We start from the raw sequence: 19,782 nt of genomic DNA on the forward strand, positions 1-19,782 counted from the left end.
TGCAAGTCCACCTATAACATGTAACTAGGCTCTTTGATATTTTTTCCCCAATTTGCAAGTCCACCCTTTGACCCACAACTGAGCTTGACTTTTCATTCGTCTCAGTTGAAAGTCCATCATTGACTCGCAAATAGGGGTGACTTTTCCCCAGTTGCAAGTCAACCATAGATTCAAACCGACCTGACTCTTTTTATGTCCCAGTTGCTAGTCCACAGTAGCCATGCAACTGGACCCTTAATACCTTTTCCCCATTTTGCCTTAGTTGCAAGTCCATCATTTGACTCGTAAATAGCAAATGGCCCCAACTCCTTTTTGTCTGAGTTGCAAATCCATCAACGACATGCAACTATGCCTTGGCCCCCTTTTTAGCCTAGTTCCACCGTTGATTTGCAAGTTGATCCGACTTTTTTCTGCCTCAGTTGCAACTCAGCCATCGACTCGCAAATAGAGATTTTGTTTGCTTTTTTCTTGTAGGTTTGATTCACAAGCAACGGAACACTGCCATACCTTTTTAGTAGTTTTATTTTCCAAAAAAGGTTGGTGTCATTTTTTGGAGAGCTCGCTGTGAACGTCTATTGGCTTCAAAGACCAGACTTTGCTAAGTGAGGTTACTGACGGGCCGACTGTTTTGTGGCCCATTAACCTTCCTACCCTTTTCATGTTTCCTACACTGTATTCCGGTTTCTAGCTTGCGTTCTTCCTTCATTCTCCTGTCTGCTTCTAGCTGACTATTTTAGTTTTATTTTGTTTCTTTACTGTTTCATTCGTGTGTTCATTGTTTGGGCGTCCATTTTTCAAGAACGAAAATGCTGACATAAGAACAATTATAAAAGGTAAATGCGAGATGAAAAAACTGGAAGATACCATGTTGTTGTCACATTTTGACTAATTGATTGTTTAGCAAAATGAACAGAAAATGCATTTAATTATTGCTGGAAATATGTTCAACGTATATTACAAAAACAATTCAACATACATTTAAAAAAAATCATCTAGTTTTAGAAATTGTTCACTATGTTATGAAAAATATATTCGCCATATATTTGAAAAATATTCGCCATATATAAAAGATGTTCACCGCATAATTAAAATTTCTTGTCATCATATATTAAAAAAATGTTCAGTGCATTTAAGAAAATATTCACCATGTTGAGAAAATTCTCGTCATATATAATGTTAAAGTATCAAAATTAGATTTATATAGGAAAAAATAAAAATAAAAATAGTGAAATAGGTAAAAAAAGTGAATAAAAACAGGAAAGAACATAAATAACCAAAAGGTAGAGAAGTAAAGAGAAGTGGGCTGGGCCACAATATGCACTTCAAGAACCAGGAAGCGATCAATGTTGTAAAAGAGAAAACATGTGATGTTGCAGGCCGAAAAAGAAGAGAAAACCTCAAAGCCCAACCAATCTAGAAAATTTGTAGACAACACAACCAGCCTGATTATTATAGTATGACAAAACTCGATGGGGACCTCCTTTTGTGCGACCCGCATGGCATGAAGACGCGGAACACACACCTCACACTCCCCGCGCATGCCCGTTTGGGCCAACGAAATCGTCGAATTTCGTATAGAAAGAAAAGGAACCACTTCTATTCTCTTAGCACATGTACCCCTGTTTTTCTCATTTCATAACTCTTTTTAATGATTTTTTTCTCCTGTAAAATAATTTGGGATTCCAAAAAGTTCCATTTTTTTAAATGTAAATTTTGAAAAATGGTCAACAAATAATATAATGTTCATGAATTCACAAAATTGTTCCGGAAATCATTAAATCTTCGCAGATTCCAAAAATGTTGGCATATTAAAATAATATTTCTGCTTTTCAGAAAAATGTTTGTGACTTTTGTACAAAATGTTTACAAAATTAAAAAATGGATTGCGAATTTCATAATTTGTTTCCAAATTTGAAAAAAAACATTAGTTCATTTGTTTTTCAAAAAATGAGCATGCATTTCAAAAAATGTTTATCAAATCCAAAATTTTCCATCAATTTCAAGTTTTTTCGCAAAAGTTTGAATTTTTTTCGCTGATTAACTAAAATTTTCATTAATTTTGAAAAATCTACACAATTGAATAATTTTTTGGGAATTCAAAAATGTTCACGGATTTGGAAAATGTTCGCAATTAAAAAAATGTTTATGAATCTGAAAATTGTTCATTAATTTGAAAGATATTTTTAAAATGAAAAAAGAAAATATAAAATAAAGTAAAAAAGAAAAAGGAAAAAGAAATTTATAGAAAAATAAATAAAAAAGAAAGAAAATAGAGAAAAGGGAAAAATGAAAAACCGGTTTAGGGAAGGTTCCCAAAACTGCCGGGGAAGAAATCCTTTATGGAACACTACCTGCGCGAGGGGGTATGCGCTAGGCCGCTATTGAACAACCTACGCGCCAAATAGGACTGACCGGCTCGATGACAGCCAACACAGTCGTTAATTTTAACCGATAAAGAACAAAAGAGGGATTGTGGGGACGGTGAAAAACGAAAAAGAAAATGATGTCCACTTAGATATGACATAATTGTGTTACATCCAGATGTGACTTAGACACACCCACTTAAAAAATAACAAATAAACATGGATGTAGTGAACATAACCTAAACATCATATAAGTAGTCCTTACAAGTTCATCGGCTACTAGCTAGGACCTGAAGATTCTACCTTGATCCTTCCGTCGGAGTAACACAAAATAGGTGCCCGAACTGATTAACGTAAACGAGCGGTTCGAGAGGCGTGACACGTATCTTTGTTGGGTGTGTTTCTTCTTGCTTGACCCGTATCGACACATTATTGAATTCGCTGCCGCACGGCTTGCCGGGCTCCGCATGGTAGTACGTGACCATATTGCCATCCATCCACAGATAGCCGCCGCCTCCAAGCGTCGGGCCGTGGACCAACGAATCCGCCGACGGCGCGAACTGCGTGATGGTCGTCATGCCAGGCCTACGGGTCTTCCACTCAGCCGGGCCATCGTAGTCGATCATCGGCTTCCGCTCACACATCTCCTGAAACGCCCGAGCGCGATCCTCCTTGCTTGGCTCCGGCGGCGGCGGCACGCCGGATGCCCCCGCGGGAGCCGACACCTGATTGGTTAAATCACAAATCAAGTTAGCCCAGATTTGATTAACAGGTTTACCTAGCCAAGCACGTAAAGTTTGAGATTTCGGGGATCGAGACCTCGATTATTTTGTAGGGGATGAAATGGCATCCGGCGGCCAAGTCTAGAGACGGGACCGCCGTGCACGGTCCGATCGCCTCCTTGGCGGGGTCCTGCAGCGCGCGCGCGGCGCCGGCTTCGGTCTCGAAGACGACCACCGCCCTCATCAGGAGGATGCAGATCGCGACTGCCTCGACGCCGTCGAACGCGGCGCGCACGTCCTCTGGGCCTTTCAACGAGCGGAGTTGGACCAGGACGAGGCGGCGGTGGAGGTCGGAGGTGTCCCCGGACCCGGAGAGCTGGTTCGCGACCGGGGCGAGGAGGCTCCGTACCACGCTTGCCGTGGCGGCGTCGTCGCCGTAGACGCGGCGAAGCATTATCACGTCCCTTCGTACCGGGACCTGCATGCTAATCACGTTAATTCGCTGTTTGATTGTTGCTATCTGAATCTCAGAACTAAGATCTGGGTGCTTCTCTGATCTGAAATATATGTAGGGGAGTTGTGGTCGGGTCCAACTTTTATGCCGGTTTCGGGTCCAATTATATTAGACTAAACGAACCGAGAGATTATAGCTAGGCAAACAGACAAAGGCGACTACTACGAGTCCTCGGACGAAATCGATCCGGTCGCCAGCCGTCCGATCCATTCTTTCCGGCCCTTATATACGTCAATGCAGAGGAGCTCTTCACGGACAACACAAAGGTTTTGTGTTTTTTTTTTTAATTCAAAAAACACAAAGGTTGTTGTCGCTGGTCTAGATCGCGTCGCATCCAATCAGCCCATCTGCTTTGATCTAGCAGCACCGCAAGTTGCCGGCGAGTGCCCATTGCAACACCGGAGAGCCGCACAGCCGCTCCATAGCAACATGATAGGTGCAAACACGTTGAACGAGTTCATGCCTGAAGGTGTCTTCATCTTCACGTCGTAGGATCGAATCGGGAGGGAAGCTGTAAGCACCCAAAATAACTAGATTTATACCTGACAAAGTTGAATGCAACCCGTACGTTGGGATGCCTGACTGGAACTACAAGAACTCCAACCCGCTATTCGAACAATTGCAAAACCATAAACTGGGACTAACCCACACGAAACGGCCGGAACCGTGGAGCACGACTTACGGGGAACCAGAGGTTCCTTCTCGCAAATCCGAATGAATTCACAAGATCAAAGGTAGTAAGGATCTCTCGGATCTCTAGCAGTCTTCCTGTGTATGCTTGTAGTCGAATGGTTTGACAGAAGGTTTTTAAAAGGATAGGGCCATGGGGTTTTATAGTAGGGACAACCCCTCTTAGCTAGCTGTGAAAATGTTTCAAAAGTAATCAGCTTTGCATGGCTTTCTTGGGGGAATAAGCTGTTAACTTTGGAGGTTGTGGGAGAGCTCCTCGAAAATTCACGAAGCCATAACAGCCTGTGCACCTTCCACGAGAATGACTAGAATGTTTGACTGTCAAGTCCAATGGGAGTTTTTTTGCATTGAAAAGTAAATTTGATGTAGCTTCCGATGATGTACCCCTACGGACCCGTCTCTCCTTCAAATGTGTGTGACACAACGAAACATCGGAGGTAAAAACTAACAACATCAGCTTCACTTGAAACTTGTTTGACAAAACTTGTTTCTTCGACTTTCTTTCTTCATGAGTTGAGATGTTGTTTGCGTCCTTCGATATTGCACCTGAAATAAACAACAAGGAGATGAAAGTGCAGCCATGTATTTAAGGTTGTAGTATGAACTTAAGTTAGCCTTCACCTGGTCATGTATTTGTTTGACACAGATTATTATGATTTCTCTTTTGATGTCCGAGGTTGTATCAATGGTTGTCATGTCCTCATCACAAACACCAAAACACTATGTCTAGCCGCCAGGGAGCACTCCAATGCAACTCCAAAACCTTCCCACCCCTAGGGCCGCCGGCGATGCCGCATCGAGCCAGTACAAGCTGCATCGAGCCGCCGGCGGAGCTCCATTGCAGCCGCGACGGAGCTCCAGCGACCCCGGCAGCGCTCCATTGCAGCGCTGACGATGACGACGGATGTTGTGATGCAGCACGCAATGACCATGGCGGAATCTGCGACGCATCGCATAGCAACGACGACACAACTTGATTTGTCGGAGCTGCAGTGGAGCAGCGAGACAACTGCGGTTTGCAGTAGCTGTGTAGAGCATGGCGTGTAGGAGCAAGCATTATAGCAACGCGAGCAGTAGCGACACCGGTCTAGGACAACGGGCGATGGTGCTGCCATGGCTGCAATGTGCCGTGGGAAGAAGAAAAAAGAGAAGAACGAGCGGCTCAACGCTTTCTGCAGGAAATAGATAAGGGAGGAAAGGATAAGGGAGAGAGTGAGATAGCGGCTCGTTGGGCTCACCGGACGCGTGGCGCTCCTCAAAGGCGATTACAAAGCACGTTGAGCAGCCGGTTAGTTTTAAACGATTTTCACAGACAAAAGCAATGGTGAATGCTAGAAATCAATTGACTGATTTCCTAGAAAATCAGCCCGTTGATTTTAAACATTTTCACATACAAAAGTAAGGGCGGTCAACGACTGATTTCATAGAAAAACCAGCCGCCTAGTTGCGACGCTTGATAACCTCTGCGAGGTCAACAACGACGCCCTGCTGCTGCAACAGCATCGATAAACTCGCATCAGCGGCGATGTTGCGACACCCCGACGAGCGCAGCGCCGATGAGGAGCGACGACGACCGCTGTTCATTCATTTCACAAGCTGAAAAGGTGGCCAAAAGGGGCATATTTCCCGAACAAAAAATCAGCCCGTTTTTGCTGATTCCCCGAAAATGCTAGAGCAACGGGGTAATACGGGGGGTTTACAGGATTCCTTAACAAACTAATCTTCACCCCCACCCGCCTGATTTTCAGGGGGTGTGTGCCCTCCACCTCCTATTCTTTCAATCACTTTATCCCACCTAATCACCCCCGTAAAGTCAGTAAAAAAACTGCCCGTGCGTGTAGCATTGCCGCTGATTCCCTACCCGGATAAAGCATCAACACTTCAACTAATTCTCAAAAAGTAAAAAATAAAAATCAACACTTCAACTAAAGGCTCCACATAATTAAAATGACAGCAATTAACATTCATAATTAACCTACTTCATGGGCATCTCATACTGCCCGATACACCTTAATTAGAACACTGATTTAATACGAGCTTACCGATAGATACTAGTACAAGATATAGATAATATAAGTCATAAGACCAATGGATACGAGTAGAAGATAGTTGATGTCTGTCAGTCAGGTATAAGAGATCAAGAAGATAGCTCCCTCTCCTGCAGCCAGTCCTGCAAGAACTCCTTGATCTCCTCAAACTCGTCGGCGTCCTGCGACGCCAGGTCGAACACCTTCCGCCCCAGCGCCTCCATCTCGCCGAGCCTCTCGTGCCTTGTGTCACCCCGCCGCAGCAGCCATCCCAGCTTGCAGCACTTCGGTATGGAGGACGCCTTTTCGTGCTGCAGCACGTGGAGGATGTGCCGGCATGGCAAGCCGTCGCGCTCCATCTTCCGGCAGCTGCACTTGAAGACGGCGCTCGAGTGCGTCTCCTTGTCGTCGTTGGCGCGGTCGTGGGACTGCAACACGCTGAAGAGGTCGCCGTGGAGATCCAGCGTGTAGACCTTGTGGGCGGAGCTGTCGGAGCTGCTGCTCAGGGTGTCGATGATCTCGAAGTCCTCCAGCGCCTCGATCTCCTCCAGCACGATTGCGAAGTTGGCCGGCGTGAAGGACCGTGCCGCGTCTTCCTCGAGGCACTTGTGCTCGGTGGTCAGCTCAACGCGTGACTCGTCGGCCTCCTCGTCGAGCTCGGCCTCCTGCCCGCGCATGCAGTTGCCCCTGGAGTCTGCGCGCTGGAGCAGGGCGAGCAGCGTCATGTCCTCGGAGAAGCTCGTGCGCAGGCCCGAAGATAGGCAGAGGCACTCCGTGTCCTCGTCTTCGTCTCTCGCCATGCCGAGGAAGAACTTGTCGCGCACGAAGGCGGCGGCCCAAAGCTCCCTCTTCACGTACATCCTGCAGAGCCACTCCTGGTTGCTCGCCGTCCTGTGGCTGGACACGAAACTGCGCCACCGCTCCTCGAACTCCACCGGCGAGCAACTGTCCTCGAACATCAGCGACCTGAAGCCGTCCTGGGCCGACCAGCCGCCGAGGTGCTCCCTGACGCCTTCCTCCAGGTGGCACGAGCAGATCCGGTGGTTGGACTGCGGGAGCACGGTCTCGACGGCGTGGACCAGCGCGTCGCCGCAGTCGGTGATCACGGACTTGGGCCTCTCCTGGCCCATGGACATCACGAAGGCCCGCAACAGCCAGACATACGAGTCGGGGGACTGGTCTGCGAGGACGGCGCAGCCGAGGAGCACGGGGCGGCGGTGGTGGTTCATGCCGAGGAAGGGGACGAATGCCGCGCCGTACCTGTTCGTCCCGAGCGCGGTGTCGATGACGACGACGTCGTCGCTGCGGCCGCAGCTGCTGGCGCGCGCGTCGGCGTCGGCCCAGAAGAGCCTCTTGAGGCGGCCCGCGGCATCGACCTCGTACTGGTGGGAATGGTCAGGGTCGTCCTCGTTCTTCCTGCGGCGCAGTTCGCCGAGAACCGCCGCGCTGTCGTCGCTGCCGATCAGCGCCATGGTCGGTCTTGTGCGGCCTAACAGGTGGCCAGAAAATCAATTCGAAAAAATCAAACGAGAAGGCGATCGATCGACACGCTGAAATGCAAGATTGAACGAGTAAAGCAAACCAAAGTAGGGCGATTGGCGAGTAGTAACAGGGACCGGCGCGAGCGGGTACCTCCGGGCTGCGGCGGCTGACGGGGGAGGGGCGGCGGCGGCGGCGGAGATGGCTTTGGGGTAGCAGGAGGAATTGTGGCGAGAGAGAGAGAGAGAGAGAGCGTAAGCGTGGAGCTCGGGCCTAAACACTAGGGCGTGGGCCGTGGCAACGGACCAGATCGGTTACACCGGATGGTGTGTTTTCCAATTATTATTATTATTATTAATACTGTTTTCCAAAAAAAAGCTGATGAAATTTCTCCCCTAAATAAAGGTGATGAAATTTCTTCTTCTAAAAAAAGGTGATGCTTTTTTTAAAACCCCTCCCATATATTAATTAATTTAAAATATTCATACAATCATCCGTTACAAATTCAGCCACGCAGGGTGGAACACTATTAAGTAGCACACCAACGGACCTATTATCAAAGCTGAACTTCGCAATCTCATGCGTCACCCTGTTAGCCCTTCTGTTAATCTTGGATATCTTGCAATTTACCATCAACTTGGATAAACTCAATGCTTCTATCTTTAGATCAACTAGAGAAGACCTGTCTAGAAGATCATTTCCAAGGAAATAAGCCACAAAAGAACAATCAGTTTCTAAAATGATGGGCTTGTGGAGAGTAATACCAATGTACAGCCCTGCAAGGGTCGCTCTCAGTTCCGCTTCATCCGCAATATTGCACACCCCAATATAATCCTAGGACAATATGATAACTTCTCCAGTATGGTTCCTGGCCACGACGCCCACACTTGCAGCCCTTAAAGCCTCCACATAACTTGCATCAACATTAATCTTAAAGAACTCCGTAGCGGGAGCCTGCCAAGTCACAAAATTCTTTTGCATATCATTAGTAAAATTTAAGCCATCCATCCTCTCTTTACCTTTGATGCTAATCTCCATCTTCATATTGGGATGACAGGACAGAGAAGGACGCCTAGTAATTCCGAATGAAACTCATAGAGTCGGAGATTTTTTCCCTTCCCTTACCAAAAATCAAATAATTCCTCAGGTGCCATGCCCTCCAAAGCATGAATAAAATTTGCTCACGCACCATCAGCCTTACTTGATCCAATAAGATAAGTAACCAATCTGGCCCCAAAAAATTGAAAAACAATTCATCTGGTAAATTCCATACATCCCTTACCGCCAAGGGTGATGATTTTTTTAAGTAGGTGATGGTGTGTTTTCCTATATTTTTCACTTTATCCATCATGTCAACAAAAAGTGGTTTCTAATAACAATAGAAATTGGATTTCCTCAAAAAAATCAGAAGGGGAACTCTTTTTTTTGAAACGAATACGTATTACCTGAGTTCGCGAATTGGATTGGATCAAATAATTGGTTTTGAATGACCACATTCCCATCAGGTCCTTGATATTGCTGGAATCTTGTCTATTTTGGGCCTAGCCCAATAGCAGTTTCAGAAATTTCTAATAAATCCTAGAGGCCCACACAACCCATTCATGCAAGGCAAGAGGTGGAACTAAAGTTTAGTCCCACATTGCTAGTTTAGAGGGAGTTGGACCTCTTTATAAGGGAGGCTCTTTCCCCACTTGTATGAGCATGAGAACAAGAGGGACATCCACGCGCACTCCTCCTCCGCCGCCCGCCTCGCCGCGCCGCGGGTTGCGGGAATGAACCGAGCCGATGTCTAAATTTTTGCCACGCACTACGGGTATACGAAAGGTCACTCGGGATCTTGAATACGAACGCTGCACCATTCGGCTGCTGCCTGTTTGTTACGTCTCCCTCGTTCCCTTCAGCCCCCGGCGCTGCCCTCTCGCCTCCTTCTCTTGCTCCTATAAAATGGAGGTCGCTCCTCTCAGCGAGACGCACCAGAACTACTTCTTCCTCTCGCCACCGGTTCCTGAGCAATGCGCTGCTACTACGATCTTCCCCATCCCGGCTTGCGGCGTGCACCGCAAGTTGGGACAGTAGGCCTCAGAAACCGCACCTTTTGAGTCCTGTATGGGAGAAGGGTGATAAGGTTTTTGGCGAGCACTCAGCGCGACTACTGACTTCTTCATCACAGACTCCGACGACTTCTTCCCCGATGTCGACAACCTCCTCAACAACATGGCTGGCGAGGACACCGACCCCAAGTCCAGTGCTACCGCTGTTGTTGTCCCGTACGTGTTCTTACTCTTTCTATTAGAGGTACTGCTACAGTTCCTTGTTCTACTATTTTCCCTAGATATGTTAGACTCTATTTCATATATGCAACTTGCTATGTTGTCTGCTCTAGATATGTTTAGTTACGGTTCATATATGAAGATGTTGTTTACCTTCTCTTTGTCAAATCGCATAGCTTGTTTTATCACTGCTATACTAGTCATGCTTTATCTAGTATTTTTGTTAATAAAATCATTCGGTAAATTGCTTATATTTGCAACAATCCAAAAACCTTATTATAGGCAATTTACCCCAAGTGGTTTTGCTGCTTCCATGAGACCTCCTATGTTTGAGGGTATCCACTATAAGAGGTGGCGCGTGAGAGCAGTCTTATGGTTTCAAACCATGAGTTGCTATGACGCCACTCTTGGCAAACCTGAAGGAGAGCAAGATGCTCAACAGGCACAAGCTTTTCAGAAAATGGATACCTTGTTTAAGGCTGCTCTCTTGAGTGTTCTTGGTGAGAACATAGTTGATGCTTATGCGTCAATTGATAATGGAAAAGATATGTGGGACGCACTCGAGGCCAAGTTTGGGGTCTCGGATGCTGGCACTGAGCTGTACATCATGGAGCAATTCTATGACTACAGGATGACTGAAGAGCGCTCCGTGGTTGAGCAAGCTCATGAGATACAGTCATTTGCTAGAGAACTTGAGCACTTCAATTGTATCCTACCGGACAAGTTTATTGTCGGAGGTATCATCACTAAGCTTCCTCCCACGTGGAGGAACTTTGCTACCTCACTGAAGCATAAGAGGAAGGAGTTTTCCATTCCGAGTCTCATTGGTACTCTCGATGTGGAAGAAAAGGCGAGAGCAAAGGACAACCGTGCTCGAGGTATTGAGGGAGGTTCTAGTGCCAATCTGGTACAGAAGAAGAACTTCCAGCCCCACAAGTTCAAGAATAAGGGCAAGTTTGATGGTAAGGCAAAGTTTGATGGGAAGAACAAGGCTGTGCAGCACACGAACTTCAAGAAGAAGAATGACAAGAAGAAAGGTGCTTGTCATGTGTGTGGGGATCCTGATCATTGGGCTCCTAGTTGCCCTAATCGCTATGGCAAGTGTCATCCTGGGAAAGGCGGAAAGACCGCTAATGTTGTCATTGGAGACACTGACATGAAGGATGCTGGGTATGGTATATTTCCCACTATTCTTTCAGTATGTCATTCTCCTAATTGGTTGATTGACACGGGTGCTAATGTGCATGTATGCGGTGATATTTCCATGTTATCGTCTTATCAGACCGCAGGGATTTCCACCGTGCTGATGGGTAACGGTTCAAGTGCTTCTGTTCGTGGTGTTGGCACGGTCGATCTGAAGTTTACTTCAGGGAAGATCGTTCAGCTGAAGAACGTGCATTATGTCCCCTCCGTCAATAAAAATCTTGTTAGCGGATCTCTTCTATGTAGAGATGGCTACAAGCTTGTCTTTGAGTCGAATAAATTTGTAATTTCCAAGTATGGAACCTTTGTTGGTAAAGTCTATGAGTCAGGAGGCCTGTTTCATTTATCCTTATCAGACGTTTGCAATAAAGTTGTTAATCACGTTTGCAACAATAGTGAATCAAATGTGTGCCATTCACGTCTCTGTCATGTTAACTTTGGTTGCATGTCGCGACTAGCAAAGTTAAACTTAATCCCTAGTTTCACCACTGTGAAGGGATCTAAGTGTCAAGTGTGTGTGCAAGCTAAGCAACCTCGTAAGTCTCATGTGACTGCGGAAACGAGAAATCTTGCACCAGTAGAGCTCATACATTCAGATCTATGTGAAATGAATGGTGTCTTGACGAAAGGTGGAAAGAAGTATTTTATGACGTTGATTGATGACTCCACTAGATACTGCCATGTGTATCTTCTGAAATCTAAGGATGAGGCTTTGAACTACTTCAAGATCTATAAAGCTGAAGCGGAAAACCAACTTGATCGAAAGATCAAGAGGCCTAGGTCCGATCGTGGTGGAGAGTATTTCTCAAATGAATTTGATTCCTTTTGTGAGGAACATGGTATAATCCATTAGAGGACGCCTCCCTATTCACCTTAGTCAAATGGGGTGGCCGAACGAAAGAACGGTACTCTAACTGATTTGGTTAACGCCATGTTAGACACATCGGGTCTCTCCATGGCATGGTGGGGGAGGCGATATTGACTGCATGTCATGTCCTAAACCGAGTTCCCACAAAGAACAAAGAGATAACTCCATTCGAGGAATGGGAGAAGAAAAGGTTAAACCTCTCTTATCTACGAACCTGGGGTTGTTTGGCGAAAGTCAATGTGCCAATTCCAAAGAAGCGGAAGCTGGGACCAAAAACTGTGGATTGTGTTTTCCTGGGATATGCTTTTCATAGCGTTGGTCATAGATTCTTGGTTATAAAATCTGAGGTACCTGACATGCTTGTCAGTACGATCATGGAGTCGAATGATGCGACTTTCTTTGAAGATATCTTTCCCATGAAGGATATGGTTACCTCATCTAATCAGGAGATGCCTAGTTCATTGAATCAGGAACCAGTTACAATTACTGAACCTGCCATTTTGATGGAACACTTTGAAAGTCCTGTGGAGGAAAACAATGAAGTTCCTACTAGGAGCAAGAGACAGAGGACTGCAAAGTCCTTTGGTGATGATTTTCTTGTGTATCTCATAGATGACACTCCCAGTTCTATTTCAGAGGCCTATGCATCTGAAGATGCTGACTACTGGAAGGAAGCAGTTCGTAGCGAGATGGATTCCATCTTGGTGAATGAAACTTGGGAGATAACTGATCGTCCTTATGGGTGCAAACCTATAGGATGCAAATGGGTATTCAAGAAGAAGCTTAGGCCTGATGGTACTATTGAAAAGTACAAGGCTCGACTCGTGGCTAAGGGTTATACCCAAAAGGAAGGTGAAGACTTCTTTGATACTTACTCACCTGCGGCTCAACTGACCACTATTGGAGTTCTACTTTCACTAGCTGCCTCACATGGTCTTCTCATTCATCAAATGGATGTTAAGAATGCTTTCCTAAATGGAAAGTTGGACGAGGAAATTTATATGGAACAACCAGATGGGTTTGTAATAGATGGTCAGGAAGGAAAAGTGTGCAAGTTGCTGAATCTTTGTATGGACTCAAGCAGGCACCCAAATAGTGGCATGAGAAGTTCGAAAGACTTTAACAGTTGCAGGCTTTGCTGTGAATGAAGCTGACAAATGTGTGTACTATCGCCATGGTGGGGGCGAGGGAGTTATGCTTTGCTTGTATGTTGATGACATACTGATTTTCGGAACAAATCTGAATGTTATTAAGGAGGTCAAGGATTTCCTATCTTGCTGCTTTGAGATGAAGGATTTAGGAGTGGCTGATGTCATTCTGAACATCAAGTTGTTGAGAGACGATGATGGTGGGATTACATTGCTTCAATCTCACTATGTGGAAAAGATCTTGAGTCGCTTTGGCTATAGTGACTACAAGCCCTCTCCAACACCATATGATGCTAGTGTGTTGCTTCGAAAGAATCGAAGAATTGCTAGAGACCAATTGAAATATTCTCAGATTATTGGCTCGCTTATGTACTTAGCCAGTGCTACAAGACCTGACATCTCTTTTGCTGTTAGCAAACCGAGCCGGTTTGTCTCAAAACCAGGAGATGTGCATTGGAAAGCTCTAGAGAGAGTTTTGCATTATTTGAAAGGCACTACAAATTATGGAATTCACTACACTGGGCATCCAAAGGTGCTTGAAGGGTATAGTGACTCAAACTGGTTCTCAGATGCTGATGAGATAAAGGCCACGAGAGGATATGTATTCACTCATGGAGGTGGTGCTGTTTCTTGGAAGTCTTGCAAGCAGACCATCTTAACGAGGTCAAGAATGGAAGCAGAACTCACAGCACTAGATACAGCTACGGTCGAAGCAGATTGGCTTCACCGGCTCTTGAATGACTTGCCGGTTGTTGAGAAACCTGTACCGAGTATCCTTATGAACTGCGACAATCAAGCTATGATCATGAAAGTGAACAACTCAAAGGATAACATGAAGTCATCAAGACACGTTCAGAGAAGGTTAAAGTCTGTCAGAAAAATGAGAAACTCCGGAGTTATTGCATTGGATTATATCCAAACGTCTAAAAATCTGTCAGATCCTTTTACTAAGGGTCTATCACATAATGTGATAGATAATGCATCGAGGGAGATGGGTATGAGACCCACAATATGAGTTGTTCGCAGTGGTAACCTATTCTTTGTGATCGGAGATCCCGTGAATTAGATGTGGAAGACAAGCTGTTGGTCAACTGGGAGGAGAGTACCCTTACTATTAAAAATACCACTCCATGAAGATGCAATACTCTCCTAATCTGCATGGCAGGTCGATGTATATCTTAATGTGTTCTAAGTAACTCTTTGAAGCAGAGATGTTGTCCTGCAGAACATCTTTTGAAGAACGCACCTATATGAGTCTGATTGTTAAACGTCGCAATCTATGAGAGTAGGGTTCTCTCTAGTAAACTCATGAAAGGTCTCGGAGTATGACGCATAAGCTCCACCCATGGGGAAGACCCACGGTAGCCACGTATCGGTCAAGGCTTTGTGTGAAGCTAGATTCGCAGAAAACTTGCAGTTCAAGGCCCAGTCCACTGTTCAAGTTGCTTACTAGTGTAGCATAGAGTTCTAGGTGAAAGTTCAACTTAACAGTCTCCACTGCAGTACCGGTATATAAAACAGTGTTTTGGAACCAAAGGCAAATTTTGTGTGCATCTGGGATCTGGTGGGGGATTGCTGGAATCTTGTCTATTTTGGGCCTAGCCCAATAGCAGTTTCAGAAATTCCTAATAAATCCTAGAGGCCCACACAGCCCATTCATGCAAGGCAAGAGGTGGAACTAAAGTTTAGTCCCACATTGCTAGTTTAGAGGGAGTTGGACCTCTTTATAAGTGAGGCTCTTTCCCCACTTGTATGCGCATGAGAACAAGAGGGACATGCACGCGCACTCCTCCTCCGCTGCCCGCCTTGCCACGCCACGCCTTGTCATGACACGCCGCGGGTTGCGGGAATGAACCGAGCCGATGTCTAATTTTTTGCCACGCACTACGGGTATACAAAAGGTCACTCGGGAGCTGAAAAGTTTTTTCTATAGTGGATATTGAATACAAACGCTGCACCCTCCGGCTGCTGCCTGTTTGTTTCGTCCCCCTCGTTCCCTTCAGCTCCCGGCGCTGCCCTCTCACCTCCTTCTCTTGCACCTATAAAAGGGAGGTCGCTCCTCTCAGCGAGACGCACCAGAACTACTTCTTCACTACAAAAAAATACACTTCCGTGATGATACATGTTTGTCACAGTAGGTCACGTTTTTTGTCATGCATGTACATCCATGACAAATTTATGAAGAATCAAGATAGTCATACCTGTGATGTCGTAGAAGTGTTCCATGACATTACCAAAATTATCATCACGGAAGTGTCCACTTCCATGAAGATAAATCGCGCGTCACAGAAGTGCTTTCGTCAAGGGTGACCGACACGTGGCATCCACCATAACGGAATGCTGTTAAGCTATCGGGTCGGGTTTTGGATCCGATAACTAGTTAACAGCCCCGATGGGGATTTTCCACGTGTAAAATCATCATTGGCTGGAGGAAACACGTGTCGGCTCACCGTTGGGACAGTGTCATCCACTCATTGGACGGAAGACGCCTATGGTACGTCGACACGTGGCATGGTCCAACAAAGGCCCATTCCTGTCAAAAGGCCGGCCCAGTAAAAATTAGCAGGCTAGCCCATATAAGGCCTACTTGTGTCAGGTCCATTTAAGCCCACGGCCCATACGAGATGAGCCAATTCGGCCCGTCAACGGCCCGTTAAAGATTTGACACCATTGCAGCCCATCGTCAGTTCGAGCCCGTTAACAGCCCACTATATATCTGGGCTCAATATCGGCCCGATGAGATTCCGGCCTGTTAACGGCCTGTTTAATGGATGGGCCAATTTTCAGGATGTACATCTTTCGGCCTTTTAACGACCCATTTAAATGTTGGGCTAGTTTCCGGCCCGGTGTGTCTTTCAGCCTGTTGACGGCCCATAAATCTGATGGGCCATTTGTTGTCGGACCTGAGTTTCGGCCTTTTAGCGGCCCATTTAAGTGTTGGGCCAATTTTTTGGCCCGGTGTCACTTTCAGCCTGTTGGCGGCCCATAAATCAGTTGGGCCATTTTTAGTCGGACCTGAGTTTTGGCCTTTTAGCGACCCATTTAAGTGTTGGGCCAATTCCAGGCCCTGTGTGACTTTCGGCCTGTTAACGGACCATAAATGAGTTGGGCCATTTGTAGTCTGACCTTAGTTTCGGCCTTTTAACGGCCCATGCCCTTCATGGTCCAATACCAGCCCGGTTTCTCTTTCGGCCTGCTAAAGGCCCACAACACAGTTGGGCCATTTACAATACGACCTGACTTTCGGCCTCTTAGCGGCCCATGGTCTTCATGGTCCAGTACAAGCCAGCTGTCTCTTTCGGCCTGCTAAAGGCCTACAGTATAGTTGGGCCATATGTAGCTCAAACTTAGTAACGGCCTGTTAACGGCCCGTGAAATAAACTGGGGCCACCTGTTGCCCGCTTCAATATCGGCCTGTTAACGACCCGGGTGGTAAGAGGGCCAACCATTAACTTTCGGCCTAGTAACGGCCCATTAACTTAATGGGCCCACTAAAGTTCGTACACGTCTTTAGGCCAAATTAGATAATTTGAGCCCATTACGACGAGCAATTATGCACAGGACCAAAACCGATCACGCAAAGGTACGGCATACAGGGAATAATGTTGCACATCCAGCATATATTATAGGAAATTACATCCACTGGGCAATCAAAGATTGATGCCAGTGCAAATAAATGAGCATAACCTAACCATCTACAACGTCACAATCTGCAACCTCAGCACAGATGACGCCCATAAGCATGTGGGCAAGTTCTTTCTGCTTTGCTACATTGTCTCTGAAAACATTGATCAGTTTTTGTGTCGCACGACTCTACACCTCTGATTCATCCACCATTTCCATCATTGCTTCAATTATTAATTGGTTCACAAACATACATTTATTCCATTGCATTTGAGACAGAGGATACTGAACAGATTCAGATGACGATTTTGGCAGGCTTGTCTTATTGATAGTGGAGAGTGTCTCGACCACTGCATCATAACATAAATTAGGACGGGAACCAAACAGATTAATCATGATTTATTGACATATTATCTGGCCTAGATTTACTGGAAAGAAACAATGGGGTTGCCTTGCTGTTTTCAGAGGTTGTCTTCTTATCTTCAGCAGCCTGCACAAAATTAACACACTAGCATTGCTATCGTTGGCCAAGTCAGATAATAGGAAAGCAACATTGACACAACGAACATTTGGGCAAGTAGCCTACACCAAATTAACACAATATGGCACAGCTATCATCAGCCAGGTAAGGTAGTACGAAAGCAACATTGACACAATCAATGAATGGCAACCAGAGAAGCACTACAATTCAGTAATGTGCGTGATATGAGATAGTACATTCATGCAGCTCAGTATGCAAAACTACCATACAGTTTTCCTTACAAAAATCAACATTGGCGCCTTTCACACTTTGCTACAACTAATTTTAGATCAGATAAAGGTTAGATTCATGCCAATTAACAAAATACATGTTGATGTAAAAATATAGTAATATACAACAGGTACTTACATCAGCATTGGAGCACAGAGAATTCCCGCAAGATATTTTCCTCGAATATGATCCCAATGGAGGAAGTCTTCTATCGTTTAACCTTATTTTCTAAAAGATAGATGGGTAAGAAACATGTAGAAAATATGATCAGAATGCTACAAAATTTCATGATGCGAGGATACGCACACCCTTCTTAGAATGGAGTTGACATTCTTTTGCTGGACTGGAGCGGACTAGTTCTTTGGCCACTGGAATCTGCTTATTATCAGTGGGAGTTGGGTTTCTCTGTGCTGAAGCAGTATCTATGAAAAATGGAGTTGGTTTATGTCACGCCCAATATGCGACCCTATCCAAAAGAAACTCGAAGGTCCCACCAAGGATAGACCCGCATATTGAAACGCTTTTGCAAGGTGGATATCATTACATCAACATTACATAATAGATGGGGATACATACAAAAGGCATACAATGCCACACGAATACAACATCATCTTACATAAGAGCAACATCCGACTACGGATGAAACACAAACAGAAGCTCAAACGACATCCACCCTGCTAGCCCAGGCTGCCGACCTGGAACCTATCCCCTGATCGAAGAAGAAGCAGAAGAAGAACTCCAAAACAAGCAAACATCGCTCTCGCGTCATGATCATCGCATAACCTGTACCTGCAACTGTTGTTGTAGTAATCTATGAGCCACGAGGACTCAGCAATCCCATTACCATGGGTATCAAGACTAGCAAAGCTTAATAGGAAAGGAAGGGATAAAGTGGTGAGGTTGCAGCAGCGACTAAGCAAATATGGTGGCTAACATACGCAAATAAGAGCGAGAAGAGAAGCAAAGGAACGGTCGTGAAGCTAGCAATGATCAAGAAGTGATCCTGAACTCCTACTTACGTCAAACATAACCCAGAAACCGTGTTCACTTCCCGGACTCCGTCGAAAAGAGACCATCACGGCTACACACACGATTGATGCGTTTTAATTTGGATCTGGTGTCAAGTTATCTACAACCGGACATTAACAAATTCCCATCTGCCACATAACCGCGGGCACGGCTCTTGAAAGTTTATACCCTGCAGGGGTGTCCCAACTTAGCCCATGATAAGCTCTCGCGATCAACGAAGGATATACCTTCTCCCAGGAAGACCCGATCAGTCTCGGAATCCCGGTTTACAAGACATTTCGACAATGGTAAAACAAGACCAGCAAAGCCGCCTGATGCGTCGACAATCCCGATAGGAGCTGCACATATCTCGTTCTCAGGGCAACACCGGATAGGTCAGCCTACAAGTAAAACCAACCCTCGAGTTGCCCCGAGGTGGCCCCGCAGTCTGCCCGGTTCGGACCAACACTTAGACAAGCACTGGCCTGGTGGGGCTAAAATAAAGATGACCCTCGGGTTAATTACTCCCAAGGGAAATGTAGGTGGTGGTGAGGCAAATGGTAAAACCAAGGTTGGGCCTTGCTGGAGGAGTTTTATTCAAAGCGAACTGTCAAGGGAGTCCCATAAATCACCCAACCGCGTAAGGAACACAAAATCTGGGAACATAACACCGGTATGACGGAAACTAGGGCGGCAAGAGTGGAACAAAACACCAGGCATAAGGCCGAGCCTTCCACCCTTTACCAAATATATAGATGCATTAACAATATAAGAGATATTGTGATATCCCAACATAATCATGTCCACCATGGAGAAATCTTCAACTTCACCTGCAACTAGCAACGCTATAAGAGGGGCTGAGCAAAGCGGTAACATAGACAATCAACGGTTTGCTAGGAATGGTGTCAAAGGTTAGAGGTTCATGGCAATTTGGGAGGCTTGAAGAGCAAAAGATAGGTAATGCAGCATAGCGATAGAAGGAATCAACTAGCATAGCAATGATAGTAGTGAGATCCAGGGTAGCGGTCATCTTGCCTGAAATCCTGCAAGGAAGAAGAACGAGTCCATGAAGAAGATGAAGCCACGAAGACGAACCAAGCAAAGACGAACGAATC

General features: G+C 45.8%; 1 protein-coding gene and 1 long non-coding RNA gene across 2 annotated transcripts; both read right to left on the reverse strand.

Annotated features, from left to right (window-relative positions):
- Positions 1-2,516: 2,516 nt before the first annotated feature.
- Positions 2,517-3,658, reverse strand: LOC119367484. The gene is made up of 2 exons (XM_037632982.1): positions 3,183-3,658; positions 2,517-3,088 (listed from the first exon to the last, which is right to left on the reverse strand). The coding sequence occupies exons 1-2, from the start codon at positions 3,567-3,569 to the stop codon at positions 2,663-2,665; spliced, it is 813 nt and encodes a 270-aa protein (XP_037488879.1). The 5' UTR covers positions 3,570-3,658; the 3' UTR covers positions 2,517-2,662.
- Positions 3,659-4,557: 899 nt separating this feature from the next.
- On the reverse strand, positions 4,558-5,455 carry LOC119367486. The gene is made up of 2 exons (XR_005176326.1): positions 4,911-5,455; positions 4,558-4,835 (listed from the first exon to the last, which is right to left on the reverse strand). It is a non-coding gene; the product is annotated as an uncharacterized LOC119367486 (long non-coding RNA).
- Between the last annotated feature and the right edge of the window lie 14,327 nt (positions 5,456-19,782).

Source organism: Triticum dicoccoides, chromosome 2B (assembly GCF_002162155.2).
Source record: "Triticum dicoccoides isolate Atlit2015 ecotype Zavitan chromosome 2B, WEW_v2.0, whole genome shotgun sequence".
Taxonomy (NCBI): Eukaryota; Viridiplantae; Streptophyta; class Magnoliopsida; order Poales; family Poaceae; genus Triticum; species Triticum dicoccoides.